Source organism: Leucoraja erinacea, chromosome 25 (assembly GCF_028641065.1).
Source record: "Leucoraja erinacea ecotype New England chromosome 25, Leri_hhj_1, whole genome shotgun sequence".
Classification (NCBI taxonomy): domain Eukaryota; kingdom Metazoa; phylum Chordata; class Chondrichthyes; order Rajiformes; family Rajidae; genus Leucoraja; species Leucoraja erinaceus.
Genome location: NC_073401.1, coordinates 29,747,645 through 29,767,885, shown reverse-complemented (window position 1 = coordinate 29,767,885; position 20,241 = coordinate 29,747,645). Strand labels below are relative to the sequence as shown.

At 50.7% G+C, this 20,241-nt stretch overlaps 1 protein-coding gene across 1 annotated transcript in view; it reads left to right on the top strand.

The window, feature by feature from the left end:
- Positions 1 to 19,876, top strand: part of pi4kab (phosphatidylinositol 4-kinase, catalytic, alpha b) — a 114,166-nt gene extending 94,290 nt beyond the window's left edge. The window contains exons 39-47 of the mRNA XM_055655413.1: positions 617 to 810; positions 6,727 to 6,817; positions 11,266 to 11,433; positions 12,335 to 12,388; positions 13,620 to 13,740; positions 14,887 to 15,016; positions 17,246 to 17,316; positions 17,819 to 17,891; positions 19,766 to 19,876. Of these exons, the coding sequence (XP_055511388.1) occupies positions 617 to 810; positions 6,727 to 6,817; positions 11,266 to 11,433; positions 12,335 to 12,388; positions 13,620 to 13,740; positions 14,887 to 15,016; positions 17,246 to 17,316; positions 17,819 to 17,891; positions 19,766 to 19,844 (981 nt within the window). The 3' untranslated portion in view covers positions 19,845 to 19,876. The remainder of the gene's footprint in view (positions 1 to 616; positions 811 to 6,726; positions 6,818 to 11,265; positions 11,434 to 12,334; positions 12,389 to 13,619; positions 13,741 to 14,886; positions 15,017 to 17,245; positions 17,317 to 17,818; positions 17,892 to 19,765) is intronic.
- Positions 19,877 to 20,241: the final 365 nt, after the last annotated feature.

The following is a 20,241-nucleotide window of genomic DNA, read 5'->3' as shown; positions in this document are numbered from 1 at the left end:
TACCCCCTGATCCCTTTAGCCACATCTAACTCCCTCTTAAATATAGCCAATGAACTGTGGCCTCAACTACCTTCTGTGGCAGAGAATTCCAGAGATTCACCACTCTCTGTGTGAAAAATGTTTTCCTCATCTCGGTCCTAAAAGATTTCCCCCTTATCCTTAAACTGTGTGACCCCTTGTTCTGGACTTCCCCAACATCGGGAACAATCTTCCTGCATCTAGCCTGTCCAACCCCTTAAGAATTTTGTAAGTTTCTATAAGATCCCCCCTCAATCTTCTAAATTCCAGCGAGTACAAGCCGAGTCTATCCAGTCTTTCTTGGTATGAAAGTCCTGACATCCCAGGAATCAGTCTGGTGAACTTTCTCTGTACTCCCTCTATGGGAAGAATGTCCTTCCTCAGATTTAGGAGACCAAAACTGTACGCAGTACTCCAGGTGTGGTCTCACCAAGACCCTGTACAACTGCAGTAGAACCTCCCTGCTCCTATACTCAAATCCTTTTGACCAAAACTGTAGGCTGCAAACGTGTTTGAACGGAAGATCGACAGTCGGTGTGGCCGGTTTCCGTGCTGCGTTGCCGAACTAAAGACCATTCCTTTCTCTTTCGATACTTAGGCGAGTGAAATCGAACGTCTCACCACATGGTACAACCCTCTCTCGGCCCCCGAGCTGGCCATGGACCAGGCGGGAGAAGCCAGCATCGCAAACTGGAGGTCAAAGTACATCAGCCTGAATGAGAAGCAGTGGAAGGACAATGTCAACCTGGCCTGGTGCATCTCGCCGTTCCTGGCCATCCAGCTACCCACCAGGTAATTGTGTCACACGCAGCACCCCATTGCCACGTTAGACAATAGACAATAGGTGCAGGAGTAGGCCATTCAGCCCTTCGAACCAGCACCGCCATTCAATGCGATCATGGCTGATCATCCCCACCCATACCCCGTTCCTGCCTTCTCCCCATATCCCCTGACTCCGCTATCTTTAAGAGCCCTATCTAACTCTCTCTTGAAAGCATCCAGAGAACCTGCCTCCACCGCCCTCTGAGGCAGAGAATTCCACAGACTCACCACTCTCTGTGAGAAAAAGTGTTTCCTCGTCTCCGTTCTAAATGGCTTACTCCTTGTTCTTAAACTGTGTGTGTCCCCTGGTTCTGGACTCCCCCAACATCGGGAACATGTTTCCTGCCTCTAGCGTGTCCAAACCCTTAACAATCTTATATGTTTCATTACTTTCTATTTGCAAGGTTGGATGGATGAATGAATCGATACATTATTGTCACAAGTCACAGTGAAATTCTTTTGGGCATTTTTCTCGATGCATCCAAAGTTGGTGCTTTATTTAGTTTGGAGATACAGCTCGGAAACAGGCCCTTCGACCCACGGGGCCCGCGCCGACCAGCGATCCCCGCACGCTAACACTATCCTACACCCACTAGGGACAATTTTTACTTTTACCGCGCCAATTAACATATACGTCTTTGGAGTGTGGCGGCAAATCGGAGCATCCGTAGAAAAGCCACGCAGGTCACGGGGAGAAGGTACAAACTCCTTACAAACAATCACCTGTGGTCAGGATCGAACCCGGGTCTCGGGCGGCATGAGACAGCGGTTCTACCGCAGCGCCACCTGCAGGCCGAGTTCTCCCGCTCTTTCCATCCGCATCCAGTAAAGTCCACACGGCACTTGCGCGAGCTTTGTTAACGGCAGGAGAGTTTGGACAGCGCTGGCAATCTCGAAAGGCGTGGACCTGCCCTTTCCACTAAAGGGCCTGTCCCACTTGCATGCGATTGCAGGCGTTTGGCGCGACCAGACGGAAGCGGAGTTCACGAGAAGTCCGCGCGTGACGTCATTTGCGTCATACTCGCCAATCAGCTGGGCCGACTGAATTTGGGCGCCGGGCGGTGACATCATCGCGCCACGCCGGGTGGTGACGTCATTGCGCAACGCCACGCGCTAGGCGTACGCCGTCAAGACGCTGCGTGCGACCGCAATGCGCCTGCGTACAGACAGGCCAGCCGTTGGCGCGCGAAGATTTTGGACACTGTCAGATTTTCAGAGCCCCGCGCGATCTCGGGGCCAGCCCCGCACAACATAGAAACATAGAAATTAGGTGCAGGAGTAGGCCATTCGGCCCTTTGAGCCTGCACCGCCATTCAATGTGATCATGGCTGATCATCCAACTCAGTATCCCTACCTGCATTCTCTCCATACCCCCCTTGGCCACAAGGGCCGCATCTAACTCCCTCTTAAATATAGCCAAAGAACTGGCCTCAACTACCTTCTGTGGCAGAGAATCCCACAGATTCACCACTCTCTGTGTGAAAAAAGTTTTCCTCATCTCGGTCCTAAAAGATTTCCCCCTTATCCTTAAACTGTGACCCCTTGTCCTGGACTTCCCCAACATCGGGAACAATCTTCCTGCATCTAGCCTGTCCAACCCCTTAAGAATTTTGCAAGTTTCTATAAGATCCCCCCTCAATCTTCTAAATTCTAGAGAGTATAAACCAACTCCGCGCTTCTAAGTGGGACTGGGCCCCGCGCGGCCATACGGTGCCCGTACGCATCAGGCGACCACGTTTGGTCGCGCCAAACGCATGCAAGTGGGACAGGCCCTTTAAGCTTTGTGCTGAGGCTTGGGTGAGGCAGCACCCAGCCTCCCCACCCACCTGCTTATTGCCAGGGGCCACTCTCGGAGCTGACGTGCGAACGGGGGGGGGGTTTAATTTGAGTAAAATACCTCTGTGAACCAACACCTCTGCAGTCGTACATTGCTGTCAGCGAGGAAGTAAATTAAATGCCAGCGTGCAGCCTGCAATTAAACTAAAGGTTTAACGAGCAGTGCGCTCAGAAAAATAATCGTTCTGTGTCTGGTTTCTTGTGATCTTTTCAAACTAGGTGGGAAGATACCTCAATGCTGACGCTATAGGGAACAATCATCTTTTTTAGGTAGGCAAAAGTGCTGGAGAAACTCAGCGGGTGCAGCAGCATCTATGGAGCGAAGGAAATAGGCAACGTTTCGGGACGAAACCCAAAGGGTTTCGGCCCGAAACGTTGCCTATTTCCTATTGCCTGTTGCCTATTTCCTACGCTCCATAGATGCTGCTGCACCCGCTGAGTTTCTCCAGCACTTTTGCCTACCTTCGATTTTTCCAGCATCTGCAGTTCCTTCTTAAAACACAATAATCTTTTTGTTAGTTTAGTTTAGAGATACAGCGCGGAAACAGGCCCTTCGGCCCACCGGATCCGGGTCCGCGCCGGCCAGCGATCCCCGCACACTAACACCATCCTACACCCAACTAGGGACAATTTTAACATTCGCACCAAGCCAATTAACCTGCAAACCTGCACGTCTTTGTGGAGTGTAGGAGGAAACCGAAGATCTAAGAGAAAACCCCCACGGGGAGAACGTGTACAAACTCCGCACGGACAGCACCCGTAGTCGGGATCGAACCCGGGTCGGGGGTAAAATCTGAAAGGGTAAAAAAAAAAACTAGTTTTGTTTTAGTTTATAGACATTAGACACTAGGTGCAGGAGTAGGCCATTTGGCCCTTTGTGCCAGCACCGCCATTCAATGTGATCATGGCTGATGTGCAAGGCATGGCGAGTACTCTGAGGAGAAACCTTTTCACCCAGAGAATTGTGAATCTGTGGAATTCTCTGCCACAGAAGGCAGTAGAGGACAATTCACTGAATATATTCTAATAGACAATAGGTGCAGGAGTAGGCCATTCGGCCCTTTGGGCCAGCACCGCCATTCAATGTGATCATGGCTGATCATCCCCAATCAGTACCCCGTTCCTGCCTTCTCCCCATATCCCCTGACTCCGCGATTTTTAAGAGCCTTATCTAGCTCTCTCTTGAAAGCATCCAGAGAACCGGCCTCCACTGCCCTCTGAGGCAGAGCATTCTAAAGACTCACCACTCTCTCGTCTCCGTTCTAAATGGCTTACTCCTTATTCTTAAACTGTGTGGCCCTGGTTCTGGACTCCCCCAAGATCGGGAACATGTTTCCTGCCTCAAGCTCCTTAATAATCTTATGTTCTTATATCGTGTGTACAGGATAGTGCTGGTGTAACGGGCTGATCGCCGGTTGGTGTGGACTCGATGTTTCTGCGCTGTTTGTCCAAAGTCTAAAGTAAAGAAGCCACATTCAGGATAAGCAAAAATTCTTACTCCTTATTCTTAAACTGTGTGGCCCCTGGTTCTGAACTCCCCCAACATCGGGAACATGTTTCCTGCCTCTAGCGCGTACAAACCCCTTAACAATCTTATATGTTTCAGTTAGAGATGCATAACTACAGTTTTAGTTGATCCAGGCGGCCTCTGGGGCAGCAGAAAAACACATTTGACAACTGGCTTAGTGACTGTCAGATCTGAAGTGAGAAGAATCGTCCATTCTATTCAAATACCCCTCGGGCACTAGGGTGCGGTGAAATAAAGTATTTATTTAATGAGGCATTTAAATGGCAACGTCATTCTTTGTTCCTGAGAGAAGAGAGCTGATCAATCTAATGTGCTTCCATCAAAGGCATGTTTGCTAAAGTAATCAACATTATTACAAAGACTTTATCAGTAAGGAATGCACCATTTCTCGGTTGTCAGTCGGGCATTCTGTTGCTCTTTTGTACTGCTTCACCACCTGAAACGTCAAGGTTCAAGTGAGTTTATTGTCATGTGTCCCAGATAGGACAATGACATTCTTGCTTTGCTTCAGCACAACAGAATATAGTAGGCATGAATACAGAACAGATCAGTGTGTCCATAGCCCCATCCCTGGAGGGTGCTTTTCGGGACTCCTGCAACGGCGACTTATACACACACGAGAAATGGAAACAGATAAAATGCAGGCTTGGGGCTGCGATTAATGATCAGAGTCTTTTGCTAGCCCTTGCTGTCTCGCACCCTTTAATGGGCCGCGGGACAACCGCCTCGAGCTGTCTCCTTTGACTTTGACTCTGACATCGGGGGGGGGGGGGGGGGGGGGCTCCTCCTCCTAAGTTTTTTTTGGCCTTCCATTCTCCTGGATGTTTATGTAAAATGTCCCTGTGTCTGGGTCCCCCTAATGTATGGCTGCCCTTCCCTTTCCTTCCCCCCTCTCCCCCTCCCTTTCTTTCCAGGGTCCAAATGACTATTGACTATTGTGTCCTCTCCCCCTCCATATTCCTTACACCCCCTAAAGTGCCCCTATTAATTTCTTTGCCCCTTGCTCTCCCCCTCCCCTTCTTTAACCCTCCCTGTCTCCTCCTATCCCCCCCCGCCATCGGGCTCCTCCTCCTCCCTTTTTCCTTCCTTCTTCCCCCCCCCCACCCCCCATCAGTCTGAAGAAGGGTTTTCGGCCCGAAACGTCACCTATTTCCTTCGCTCCAAAGATGCTGCTGCACCCGCTGAGTTTCTCCAGAGTTTTGTTTGAGTTGAGTTCAATAGCCTGATGGCTGTGGGGAAGTAGCTATTCCTGAACCTGGACGTTGCAGTCTTCAGGCTCCTGTACCTTCTACCTGAAGGCAGCGGGGAGATGAGTGTGTGGCCAGGATGGTGTGGGTCTACCTATATACAATTTGAAAAAGGACCCTGCCCCGAAACGTCACCTATCCATGTTCTCCACAGATGCTGCCTGACCCGCTGAGTTATGGTGCAGCAGTGTCTATGGAGCGAAGGAAATAGGCAACGTTTTGGGCCGAAACCCGGAACGTTGCCTATTTCCTTGGTTTCCGCCCGAAACGTTGCCTATTTCCTTAGCTCCATAGATGCTGCTGTACCCACTGAGTTACTCCGGCACTCAGTGAAACGTCACCTATCCATGTTCTCCACAGATGCTGCCTGACCCGCTGAGTTTCTGCATTTTGTGACCCGCTGACCCGCTTTCTCCAGCACTCTGTGAAACGTCACCTATCCATGTTCTCCACAGATGCTGCCTGACCCGCTGAGTTACTCCAGCACTCTGTGAAACGTCACCTATCCATGTTCTCCACAGATGCTGCTGTACCCACTGAGTTACTCCAGCACTCTGTGAAACGTCACCTATCCATGTTCTCCAGAAATACTGCCTGACCCCCTGAGTTACTCCAGCTGTCTGAGCTCTACCTAGTTTTGACTAAGATTTATCACTACAGATCCTGCTTATTTGAAAGAGGGCAAATATGTTACCTGCAGTTTAGTTCAGAAGGATAAGAGTGGATCTCATTGAAACTTACCGAATAGTGAAAGGCCTGATATAACGAATGTGGAGAGGGTGTTTCCACTCATGGAAGAGTCTAGGACCGCAGGCCATAGAATTAAAGGCCTACCTTTTAGAAAGAAGATGAGGAGGAATTTATTTAGTCGGAGGGTGGTGAATCTGTGGAATTCATTGCCACAGACGGCTGTGGAGGCCAAGTCAGGGGATATTTTTAAGGCAGAGATTGAGAGATTTTGATTAGTACTAGTGTCAGGGGTTCTGGGGAGAAGGCAGGAGAATGGGGGTTGAGGGGGAAAGATAGATCAGCAATGGCGGAGCAGACTTGATGGGCCGAATGGCCTCATTCTGCTCCTTGAATCTATGAGCTTACCTGATTCTGTTGTACGAAGGTAGACAAAAATGCTGGAGAAACTCAGCGGGTCAGGCAGCATCTATGGAACGAAGGAATGGGTGGCGTTTTCGGGTCGAGGCGCCCCTTCAGACAGATTGTGTTGTACAACCGGCTGCCGACAATTTACCCCGCCTTTGTGCAATGTTTTGTATCTGGCAGATTTAAAAACACAGAAGCCATCGGAGCCGAAGTGACCCGTCTGGTGAGACTGGACCCTGGAGCCGTCAGTGACGTCCCAGATGCCATACGGGTAAGAACATGGATGACTCGCTGCGCCACCTGCCTGCCTGCCTGCCTGCCACGCTAGAGGTTATTCGGCTTCTTGGCAAAGAGTTTTAAATGTACAGTTCTGGTCACTGCGCATAGGAAGGAGAGAGAGAGAGAGCAGAAGAGATTCAAAGGATATTCTGCTTTATACCAAAGATAGACACGGGGTGACGCCTGTATGGTTGTGGGTAGTCGCCCAGAGAGTCGTACCTTTTTCTGGTCACCGCTGGATTGAAAATTTCTGCCGACGGGAGCCGGCAAGTCGCAAGATGGTACAGCAGGCAGTGAAGAAAGCGAATGGCATGTTGGCCTTTGTAACAAGAGGAATCGAATATAGGAGCAAAGAGGTCCTTCTGCAGTTGTACACAGCCCTAGTGAGACCACACCTGGAGTATTGTGTGCAGTTTTGGTCCCCTAATTTGAGGAAGGACATTCTTGCTATTGAGGGAGTGCAGCGTAGGTTCACCAGGTTAATTCCCGGGATGGCGGGACTGTCATATGCTGAGAGAATGGAGCGGCTGGGCTTGTACACTCTGGAGTTTAGAAGGATGAGAGGGTATCTCATTGAAACATATAAGATTGTTAAGGGTTTGGACACGCTAGAGGCAGGAAACAAGTTCCCGATGTTGGGGGAGACCAGAACCAGGGGCCACAGTGTAAGAATAAGGAGTAAGCCATTTAGAACGGAGATGAGGAAACACTTTTTCTCACAGAGAGTGGTGAGTCTGTGGAATTCTCTTCCTCAGAGGGCGGTGGAGGCCGGTTCTCTGGATGCTTTCAAGAGAGAGCTGGATAGGGCTCCTAAAGATAGCGGAGTCAGGGGATATGGGGAGAAGGCAGGAACGGGGTACTGATTGTGGATGATCAGCCATGATCATATTGAATGGCGGTGCTGGCTCGAAGGGCCGAATGGCCTACTCCTGCACCTGTCTATTGTCTATCGTCTTTAAGTCGCCGAAAGAATCACGTACGTGGGGCAGGCCCTTAACTGTTCCAGAGATGAAGCCCAATGTCCGCAATGGGGTAGAGGTGAATCGGGCAGCACCCTCGCTTGTGGAAGCCCCTAAAATGGTGTCAGAGTGTGGACATTCCCAGCGTGCTGGTGTCAGAGGAGGATTTACCGTCATCCAATAACTCAAAGGAATTGTAAAGAATTAGTTCTATAAATCGGTAATCCTCAGTATTATTAAAAAAATAAACTTTTTTTTTTTTTTTAAACGAGAAAATTGTCGGATTTATTACAGACTGAAAATTGACTGCGGCGAATTAGAGATGAGGTCTCCGATAAATACAGATGTGAAAAGTGCCCCGAGCTTTTGATCGAAACGTTTTCGTGTTGACCCGGGTTTGCAGGAGGTTCACCTTTTTGCACCTGTGCGTTGCTGAACTAATATCAAAATGGTGGTCGGTTACCGCGGCACTCGATACCCGACACAGCGGCGCAGCGATAGAGTTGTTGCCTCACAGCGCCAGAGACCCGGGTTCGATCCTGACTACGGGTGCTGTCTGTACGGAGTTTGTACGTTCACCCTGCGACTGCCTGGGGTTTGCTCCCATATCCCTAAGACGTGCAGTTTGTAGGTTAATTGCCTTCTGTAAATTCAGGAGAGTCAAGATTCAAGAGTAGACAAAAATGTTGGAGAAACTCAGCGGGTGCAGCAGCATCTGTGGAGCGAAGGAAATAGGCGACGTTTCAAGAGAGTTTATTGTCATGTGTCCCAGATAGGACAATGAAATTCTTGCTTTGCTTCAGCACCATAGAATATAGAGGCATGAATACAGAACAGATCAGTGTGTCCAAATTGTGTAGGATAGTGTTTGCGTACAGGGATCGCTGGTTGGTGAGGACTCGCTGGGCCGAAGGGCCTGTTTCTGCAATGCATCTCTAAATTAAACTCAACTAACTCATGATTTAAGTTAGTTTCTACCTACTAACCTACGCACTTGGGAACCTAACAGATGGAAGGTTATGGTGGAAGATTTTCACCATCGTGGGTAATGAAAGCATTAAGGGCCTGTCCCAGTTACATGATTTTTTTCGGCGACTTAGTCTTAGGTCCCCATGGCTGACCCATGGGTGTCTCCAGGGTGCCATTCCCTATGTGGAGGACGCCTGTGCGTGACTTTGTTTAACGTGGGGAGACTGGTGCACAGACAGCCACCCCACGGTCCTTGACAGATCTGGGTCGGGATCCAGTGGCATGGAGTCCAAGACGACCGGAGACCCTTTCCTGCCGCAGCCTTCATCTGCCTTCACAGCCATTGTGACGTTAGCTCCACTAAGGTCAGCCATCGTCCTCCGCCTGTTCCACCGTTGAGGTCTCGGTTGGATTGGCTCTTTGTCAGGGACCTCCCCCTCGACCTTACCGCCATGGGTGGCCCCACCAGGAGCATCGACAGCTCCAGACGGCATCGCTCTCAGGTTCTCAGGTCCACACAAGCTTCTCCACCACGACAAGGTGACAATCCACGGAGAAGATATTCTAAATAAGCTGAAGAAATAATAAATAACGATGCCTGTTGTTTACATCTCATCTGTTTCTCTCGCTCCTCTTAATAATTCCGGATCATTAAGCTCCATCACGAGCATTTTCCAAGTCATTGACACTGTTTTTTTCTGTGCTAATGGGAGAGTTTGTCTGCCTGAGCTGCTGCTGATGTATTTAGCTCCTGGGATGTGAGAATCCCTGTGGTGTGTGAGCGGATCTGCTGTTCAGTTAGGACCGCATGAACCTGATTGCACATTTAGGGATGCATCTGTCAGACTGAGGTGAAGAAGATAGACACGAGATGCTGGAATAACTCAGCAGGACAGGCAGCGTCTCCAGATAGGAGGAATGAATGGGTGACAATAGACAATAGGTGCAGGAGTAGGCCATTTGGCCCTTCGAGCTAGCACCGCCATTCAACGTGATCATGGCTGATCATCCCCAATCAGTACCCCGTTCCTCCCTTCTCCCCATATAATAATAATAATAATAATAATATTTATTTATATAGCACTTTTAAACAAAATCACTTTGAACCAAAGTGCTTTACAGAGATTGATTAAACTAATTGAATAGATTAAATGTCAATAAATCCATACAAAATTTAAAAAAAAAGAAGAAAAAGAAAAAAAGACACAGAACAGTACACTATAGAAATCAACAAGAAACGTCCCCCCACAGCAGAATTCACTGTGAGGGAAGGCACTAAAAATATCCAGTTCTCCCTCTCATAGTCCACCCGAGGTCGGGGTCTATATGTGGCCTCAGCCAACCCGATGTTTTCAGGCCCTCTGCCGCGAAACTGGATCATCGGCGTCTGGTGAACATTCTTCAGCGGCCTGGACTGAAGTGGCCGCTTCCACCCCGAAGACTGCATCCTACTCCACTATCTATAAGAGCCCTATCTAGCTCTCTCATGAAAGTATCCAGAGAACCTGCCTCCACCGCCCTCTGAGGCAGAGAATTCCACGGACTCGCCACTCTCTACAGCGCGGAAACAGGCCCTTCGTCCCACCGAGTCCCAGCTGGCCAGCGATCCCCGCACACTAGCAGTATCCTACACACGCTGGGATCAGTTCACAATTTTACCGAAGCAAATTAACCCACAAACCTGCACGTTGTTGGAGTGGGGGGGGCGGGGGAAACCCGGAGCACCCGGAGAAAACCCACGCAGGTCACAGGGAGAAGGGGCAAATTCCGTACAGACAGCGCCCGTGGGGGGGGGGGGGGTCGAACCTGGGTCTCCGCCGCTGCTTCTTCTTTTGTGTCCATCCTCCATGTTTCAAATATTGACCTCGCTGTCATCGTCCGTCCTGAAAAGGACGCGAGCTTCCGGCGACGATCAGTGGGAGCCGTCACTTGTTGCAGTAGATGGTGGTGGTGGCAGAATTAGCTGGGGATACTTCCAGTTTCCAGCCCCGCAATGTGGACACTTCTACTGTGGTGCAACTCTGGCGGTGCCAGGCTGCAACTGTGGTGCAGTGAGGCTGCAATTGTGGTGCCGTGAGGCTGCGGGGGCTGCAACTCTGGCGCTGCGAGGCTGCAACTGAGGCTGCGAGGCTGCAACTGTGGCGGTGCCAGGCTGCAACTCTGGCGCCGCGAGGCTGCAACTGTGGCGGTGCCAGGCTGCAACTGTGGCGCCGCGAGGCTGCAACTCTGGCGCTGCAAGGCTGCAACTGTGGCACTGCAAGGCTGCAACTGTGGTGCCGCGAGGCTGCAACTGTGGCGGTGCCAGGCTGCAACTGTGGTGCCGCGAGGCTGCAACTGTGGCGGTGCCAGGCTGCAACTGTGGCACCGCGAGGCTGCAATTGTGGTGCAGTGAGGCTGCAACTGTGGTGCCGCGAGGCTGCAACTGTGGTGCTGCGAGGCTGCAACTCTGCCACTGCGCCACCATGCGGCTCCGTATTGTGGGCTAATGTGTGTGTGTGTGTTTGTTCTGCAGCATCTGGTCACCTGGCACACCATCGATGCGGATGCTCCGGAGCTGAGCCACATTCTGTGCTGGGCCCCCACCGATCCACCCACAGCCCTCTCTTACTTCTCCAGCTTGTACCCACCGCACCCGCTGACTGCACAGTACGCCGTGAAGGTGCTGCACTCCTTCCCTCCGGTAAGGCCCCGCGCCACGCCACGCCACGCCACGCCATCGCTCGTAAACGGGAAGGCACCGACCACTCTCTGTTTAAGTGTTAGTGTACGGTGTGATCGCGGACCAGTCTTGCGGACCAGCCGGTGTCGGGGGTCACGGGGAGAAGGCAGGAGAATGGGGTTGAGAGGGAGAGATAGATCGGCCGTGATTGAATGGCGGGGTAGACCTGATGGGCCGAATGGCCTAATTCTGTTCCGACAACTTATGAACACGTGCAGAAGACTTAAAACCATCAGCTGCCTCCTTGCGGTAAATGCTTCTCCCTGTTGCCCGTCTTCTCAGCTCCCTTTTGCGTTCACTGTTTAGCTTCCACACTCGGTTCTGAGGGGCACTCGCACCCACAACATGAATCATTCATTTCACTTCACAGTTGCCGTTTAGCGTTTCCAGTCGTCTTAACATTTACGGCCGGGATGAAGGGCGATCGGTGCAAGGAAAGGAAGGAGTTTTTTTTTAAAGGGAAATGATTGAACGGCACGGTGGCGCAGCGGTAGAGTCACGGCCTCACAGCGCCAGAGACCTAGGGTTCGATCCTGGCCACGGTTGCTGTCTGTGACATTCTCCCCGTGACCTGCGTGGGTTTTCTCCGGGTGCTCCGGTTTCCTCCCGCACTCCAAAGGCGTGCATGTTTGTAGGTTAATTGGCTTTGTATCAATGTAAATTGTCCCCAGTGTGTGTAGGGTGGTGTTAGTGTGCGGGGATCGCTGGTCGGCGCGGACTCGATGGGCCGAAGGGCCTGTTTCTCGGCCACTGTATCTCTAAACTAAAATATGAATTTCACGTTTAAAGAAAGATACATTTCTCGCAATTGTGCTTTTGAACAGACTTGCCGACTTTTGATTGATATAATTTCTTCCGACAGGATGCTATTCTCTTCTACATTCCACAAATTGTCCAAGCTCTCAGATACGACAAGGTAAGGAACATGTGGGATTAATTTATTGTCAGGCAAACGGCAATGGATGTTTCTAGTGTACACTGGAGTTTTATTTAGGGGGGAGCTGCAGATGCTGGATTAAACCGAAGATGGACACAAGTTCACCCAGCTTTTTGTGTCGATCTCTGGTGTTTTGTTTGCAAGGTGGAACCAAACTGCGGAGAAACACATCGGGATGGTGTTCCGCAGAGTTGAATCTGTGCATTGGCAAATCGTGAGATGCTTTCAGTTGCATTTGGATTGCAATGCATTGACTCATACAAGGTTTAGTGGCCAAACAAGCTGTCTGCTCCATCTTTGCCTTGAGCTGTCCAACATGGAAGAGCAGCGTAGGTTCACCAGGTTAATTCCCGGGATGGCGGGACTGACATATGCTGAGAGAATGAAGCAGCTGGGCTTGTACACTCTAGAATTTAGAAGGACGAGATGGGATGTTATTGAAACATATAAGATTATTAAGGGTTTGCACACGCTAGAGTCAGGAAACATGTTCCCGAAGGTTACACAAAAAAGCTGGAGAAACTCAGCGGGTGCAGCAGCATCTATGGAGCGAAGGAAATAGGCAACGTTTCGGGACGAAACCCTTCCGGGTTTCGTCCCGAAACGTTGCCTATTTCCTTCTGGGTTTCGTACCGAAACGTTGCCTATTTCCTTCGCTCCATAGATGCTGCTGCACCCGCTGAGTTTCTCCAGCTTTTTTGTGTAACCTTCGATTCTCCAGCATCTGCAGTTCCTTCTTAAACAACATGTTCCCGATGTTGGGGGAGTCCAGAACCAGGGGCCACACAGTTTAAGAATAAGGGGTAAGCCATTTAGAACGGATGCGAGGAAACACTTTTTCTCACAGAGAGTGGTGAGTCTGTGGAATTCTCTGCCTCAAGAGTTCTCTGCCTGGACTTCATCTACACCGGCAAGTTGCCGATGACCGAGCAGGCCATGAGCAGAACGTGGAGGCCGGTTCTCTGGTTACTTTCAAGAGAGAGCTGGATAGGGCTCTTAAAGATAGCGGAGTCAGGGGATATGGGGAGAAGGCAGGAACGGGGTACTGATTGGGGATGATCAGCTATGATCACATTGAATGGCGGTGCTGGCTCAGAGATGATGTAAGCCATGATCACATTGAATGGCGGTGCTGGCTCGAAGGGCCGAATGGCCTCTACTCCTGCACCTATTGTCTATTGTCACTGGTGTTGTTTATGAAACTTTGCAGATGGGTTACGTCAGGGAGTACATCTTGTGTGCTGCAGCCAAGTCACAGCTTTTAGGTCACCAATTTATTTGGAACATGAAGACCAACATATTCACGGACGAGGAGGGGAACCATAAAGACCGTAAGTACCGACCCTGGCGTACTGTATAGAGGGACATGGTTGCTGAGCCAATGTTGCCATGTTGACAATGTATATATGTATGTATTTCCACGCTGGCAAAATGTTTGTTGAATTCCCCACCATCGATCCTATTGACGGTAACCAATGATCAGGTATTTAAGGGCCAGTCCCACTTGCCAATTTATTTCGGCAACTGCCGGCGTCATTATCAGTGTCGCCAAAAGATTTTGAACGTATATTTCAAAATCCAGCGGCGACAAAAACAAATGTCGCGACACTCGGAAACACACCGCACGTCAAAACGCTTGTCACGCCGCGAATTGTCCGGTGACCTGGTACGTCAGTCGATGATGCCGGCAGTCGCCGAAACAAATCTGCCAAGTGGGACAGGCCCTTTACTTGCCCTGTTGTACAAATCCCGTGCCCACTAAGGTGGGTCACAGTCGGGCATAGTCCCTTCTGCCCCTTGGCCTCGCAAAACGTTTCCACTAATCGTTACCCAGCGGCTCAGCGGTAGAGTTGCCGCCTCACCCGGGTTTGATCCCGACTACGGGTGCTGCCTGTACGGAGTTTGTACATTCTCCCCGTGACCGCCTGAAACTTTGCTCCAGGAGCTCCAGTTTCATAGAGTCATACAGCTTCGGCTCAGCTAGCCCACACCGAACAGCACGTCCCATCTCCGCAAGTCCTACCTGCCTGCGTTTGGCCCATATCCTTCTAAGCCTGTCCTAGTTATGTACCTGTTTAATTGTCTCTTTTAATTTTCATGCAAAATGTCGCAATAGTACCTGCAGCCACTATCTCCTCAGGCAGCTCGTTCCATACACCCACCATCCTTTGTGTAAAAATGTTACCCACCAGGTTGTGTCTGCCAGGTCCCTAATAACTCTTTCCTTAAACCTATGTCCTCTGGTTCTCGATTCCCCTCCTATGTGCGTCTACCCGATCTATTCCACTCGCGATTTTATACACCTCTATAAGATCACCCCTCGTCTTCCTGCTCCCCAAGCAATAAAATCCCAGCCTGCTCAACCTCTCCCTGTAGCTCAGGCCCCTGGAGTCCCGGCAACATCCCCGCTTTTGCACGGGTGAGGTTTCGGGTCGAGAACCCTTCTTCAGATGATTGACGTGTTATTTTGTTGCCAGCTGATATTGGTGATTTACTGGAGCAACTGATCGAGGAGATCACTGTGTCGCTGTCCGGGCCGGCCAAGGACTTCTACCAACGAGAGTACGACTTCTTCAGCAAGATCACGAATGTCTCTGCCATCATCAAGTAAGGCAATGTTGTCTAAATCTCTCAATCACTGTGAATCGAATATAGGAGCAGAGAGGTCCTTCTGCGGTTGTACAGAGCCCTAGTGAGACCACACCAGGAGTATTGTGTGCAGTTTTGGTCCCCCTAATTTGAGGAAGGACATTCTTGCTATTGAGGGAGTGCAGTGTAGGTTTACAAGGTTAATTCCTGGGATGGCGGGACTGGCATATGCTGAGAGAATGGAACAGCTGGGCTTGTACACTCTGGAGTTTAGAAGGATGAGAGGGGATCTCATTGAAACATATAAGATTGTTAAAGGTTTGGACACGCTAGAGGCAGGAAACATGTTCCCGATGTTGGGGGAGTCCAGAACCAGGGGCCACAGTTTAAGAATAAGGAGTAAGCCATTTAGAACGGAGATGAGGAAACACTTTTTCTCACAGAGAGTGGTGAGTCTGTGGAATTCTCTGCCCCAGAGGGCGGTGGAGGCCGGTTCTCTGGAGGCTTTCAAGAGAGAGCTAGATAGAGCTCTTAAAAATAGCGGAGTCAGGGGATGTGGGGAGAAGGCAGGATCGGGGTACTGATTGGGGATGATCAGCCATGATCACATTGAATGGCGGTGCTGGCTCGTAGGGCCGAATGGCCAACTCCTGTACCTATTGTCTGTTGTCTTCCTTCTTCTGAGGAAGGGTCTCAACCCGAAACGTCACCATTTCCTTCGCTCCATAGATGCTGCCTCACCCGCTGAGTTTCTCCAGCATTTTTATCTACTTTCGATTTTTCCAGCATCTGCAGCTCCTTCTTAAACACATCGTTTCACACGGTGACCAACAAAGAGTGTGGTTGGGTGGTGTAATAAGTGAAGCCAAAACACAGCAGCAGCAGTGAATGAAAGGGCGGGTATAGGCTACACAATGCCCAGAAGCCAATTGATCAATCATGGCTGACATCAGCCTGAAAATATGTTGGCTGCTTGCCCTATCTGCCTTGGCATTGTCAGCAGATCTGCCAAAGCAGAGGGAAATGTCACCTATCCATGTTCTCTGCAACTTTATCCACAATCTGGTAGAAACATAGAAAATAGGTGCCATTCGGCCCTTCGAGCCAGCACCGCCACTCAATATGATCATCCACAATCAGTACCCCGTTCCTGCCTTCTCCCCATATCCCTTGATTCCGTTACCCCTAAGAGCTACAGTATGTCTGGCTCTCCCTTGAATACATCCAGTGAATTGGCCTCCACTGCCTTCTGTGGCAGAGAATTCCACCCTCCTGTGGCAAGGAAGTGTAGTTTATTGTCACGTGCAGCGAGGTGCAGTGAAAAGCTTTTTGTTGCGTGCTAACCAGTCAGCGGAAAGACAACACATGATTACAATCGAGCCATTCCCCAGTGTACAGATACACGATAGGGGAATAATGCGTCGTGCAAGGTAAAAGGCTGGTAAAGTCCGATCAAAGATTGTCCGAGGGTCTCCAATGAGGTAGATAGTAGCTCAGGACTGCTACAAGTTGTGGTAGGATGGTTCAGTTGCCTGGTAACAGCTGGGAAGAAACTGTCCCTGAATCTGGAGGTGTGCGTTTTCACACGTCTTTGCATTAGTCAGGAGAGGATTAAGAATCTTCTAAAAGGGCCTGTCCCACTTACGCAATTTTTTCGGCGACTGCCGGCACCCGTCACAGTCGCAGCAGGTTGCCAAAAATGTTCAACATGTTGAAAATCCAGCGGTGACCAGAAAAATGTCCGACTCACAACCATACAGGCGTCACCCCGTGACATGTCTCTCTCTCCCTCTCCCTCTCCCCATTCGCCTTTCTCCTCTCCCCTCCCCCTCTCTCTCCCACTCGCCCTCTCCCCATCTCCCCCTCTCCCACTCTCCCTCTCCCCTCTCCTGCTCCTCACCCTCTCACCCCCTTTCTTCCTCTCCCTCTCCCTCCCTCTCTCCCCTCTCTCCCTCCCCTCTCCCTCTCCCTCTCCGCCTCTCTCTCTCTCCCTCTCTCCTTCTCCCCCTCTCTCCCCCTCTCTCTCCACTCTTCCTCCCTCCCACCCCTCTCCCCCTCTCTTCCTCTCTCTCTCTCTCTCCCCCCCCTCTCTCTCTCCACCCCCTCTCTCTCCCACCCCCCCCCCCCTCTCCCCCTCCCCCCCCCCCCCCCCCCCCCCTTGTGTATGGGTACCAGTAAGTTGCAGGGCAGAGTACAGAGGGCTGCAGTGCCCACTGAGACCGTAACTGACTGCCCCTTTGTCTTTAGGCCCTACCCTAAAGGAGAAGAGAGGAAGAAAGCTTGTCTGAAGGCCTTGTCTGAGGTGAAAGTCCAACCTGGTAAGAGACGGTCTGCTCTCGTTAACTTCCCATTGAAGTCGGGATCGTTATTCATTGTCGACGGCATCATCTTAAAAGTTGGGACCAAAGTTGTGGTCGTTTCGACCAAAAGTCTAAAGTGTGGCACTGATTTATTTCTCCTCCAATGATAAATATGCAACTGTGTATGCACGGTGGCGCAGCGGTAGAGTCGCCGCCTCACAGCGCCAGAGACCCGGGTTCGATCCCGACCACGGGCGCTGTCTGTGCGGAGTTTGCACGTTCTCCCCGTGACCCGCGTGGGTTTTCTCCGGGTGCTCCGGTTTCCTCCCACACCCCAAAGACGTGCGGGTTTGTAGGTTAATTGGCTTTGGTGTAAATTGTAAATTGTCCCTGGTCCATGTGGGACAGTGGAGGGGATTGCAGGTCGGCACGGACTGGGTGGGCCGAAGGGCCTGTTTCAGCTCTGAACTAAACTCATGCAATAATTGGAGAAGGATCACGAGCTACTTCTTGCTTTCAGGCTGCTACCTGCCCAGTAACCCAGAAGCATTTGTGTTGGACATCGATTACAAGTCAGGAACACCCATGCAAAGGTGAGTGTGGCCTTTACATTCACAGCTCCAATCAGCCTTTCCTGTTATTCATTTGCAAAAAAAAAATTTGATGTAGCAAATGTAATATTTTGATTACTCGTGAGTCAATAGACAATAGACAGTAGGTGCAGGAGGAGGCCATTCGGCCCTTCGAGCCAGCACCACCATTCAATGCGATCATGGCTGATCATCCCCAAACAGTACCCCGTTCCTGCCTTCTTCCCATATCCCCTGACTCCGCTATCTTTAAGAGCCCTATCTAGCTCTCTCTTGAAAGCATCCAGCGAACCTGCCTCCACCGCCCTCTGAGGCAGAGAATTCCACAGACTCACCACTCTCTGTGAGAAAAAGTGTTTCCTCGTCTCCGTTCTAAATGGCTTACCCCTTATTCTTAAACTGTGTGGCCCCTGGTTCTGGACTCCCCCAACATCGAGAACAAGTTTCCTGCCTCTAGCGTGTCCAAACCCTTAACAATCTTATATGTTTCAATGAGACTTCCTCTCATCCTTCTAAACTCCAGAGTGTCCAAGCCCTGCTGGTCCATTCTCTCAGCGTGTGACAGTCCCACCATCCCGGGAATTAACCTGGTGAACCTTCGTCTTTGTCCTTTCATTTTTGTATGGGTTGCTTCTTGTGCATAAGGGGCGGGCACGGTGGCGCAGCGGTAGAGTTGCTGCCTCACAGCGCCAGAGACCCGGGTTCCATCCTAACTACGGGTGCTGTCTGTACAGAGTTTGTACGTTCTTCCACGTGACCATGTAGGTTTTCTCCGGGTGCACAAAATGCTGGAGTAACTCAGCGGGGCAGGCAGCATCTCTGGAGAGAAGGAACGTTTCGGGGCGAAACCTTCTTCAGCCTTGCCTCCGCTGCAGAAAAAAAAAAAATTGAAAAAAATGAACATTAAATAAAATGGGGAGAAGGCAGGAACGGGGTACTGATTGGGGATGATCAGCCACGATCACATTGAATGGCGGTGCTGGCTCGAAGGGACGAATGGCCTCTACTCCTGCACCTATTGTGTATTATCTATTATTGTCACCCATTCCTTCTCTCCAGAGATGCTGCCCTTCCCGCTGAGTTACTCCAGCGTTTTGTGTCCACCTTCGATTTAAACCAGCACCTGCAGTTCTTTCCTACACATTTTCTCCAGGTGCTCTGGCTGCCTCCCACACGACAAGGACGTGTGGCTTTGTAGGCTAATCCACTTTGGTAAATTGTCCCTGGTGTGTAGAATGCAAAACTGGGACAACGTAGAACTACTTTCGGGCCTAAATATCTTCGCCTGGGTTTTCTCCAGGTGCTCGAGTTTCCTCCGACAATCCAAAGACGTACAGGGTCTGTGGGTCGACTCAGTCTGAAGAGGGGTCTCGACCCGAAAAGCCACCTATTCCTTTTATCCAGTCCCACTGAGTTACTCCAACGTTTTTCTGTCTATCCTTGGTTTAAACCAGCATCTGCAGTTCCTTCCTACAACAGGTTTGTAGGTTAATTGGCCTCGGTAAAATTGTAAATTTTCAATTTGTCTACTTTCAAGAGAGAGCTAGACAGGGCTCTTAAAGACAGCGGAGTCAGGGGATATGGGGAGAAGGCAGGAACGGGGTACTGATTGTGGATGATCAGCCGTGATCACATTGAATGGCGGTGCTGTGCTGGCTCGAAGGGCCGAATGGCCTACTCCTGCCCCTATTGTCTACTGTCTATTGTCTAGTGTGTGTGTGTAGGATAGTATTAGTGTACGGGGTGATCGCTGGTCAGTGCGGGCTCAGTGGGCCACAGGGCCCGTTTCCGCGCGGTGTCTCTGCAGTCTAGAGCATTGTCCTGTCTGCTGCCAGACAGCATGCTGTAAACGCACACGTATGTTTTTGTCCCCACAGTGCAGCTAAAGCTCCGTACTTGGCAAAGTTTAAAGTCAAACGGTGTGGAGTTGCCGAACTGGAAAAGGAAGGTGAGTAAAGACGTCGGGCTCATCGTAAACGCTGCTTAATGGAGTGATGTAATGGCAGCACGTTGATGCAGCGGGTAGAGCTGCTGCCGCCTCACAGCGCCAGGGACCCGCGTTACACCCTGACCCTCAGGCTAAGTCTGTACGTGGAGTTTGAACGCTCTCCCCGGGACCTCGTGGGTTTCCTCCAGGCTCCCCGGTTTCCTCCCACACCCCAGAGACGTGCGGGTCTGTAGGTTGATTGGCCCCCTGGTGTGGCGAGTGGATGAGAAAATGGGATAACATAGAGCTGGTGACGGGTGGTCGGTGTGGACTCTTTGGGCCGAAGGGCCCGCTGGCGAGCTGTACCTCTAAACCAATAAACAAAACATAACTCAACTGTGAGCCCTTAGTATTAAATGCTGCAGG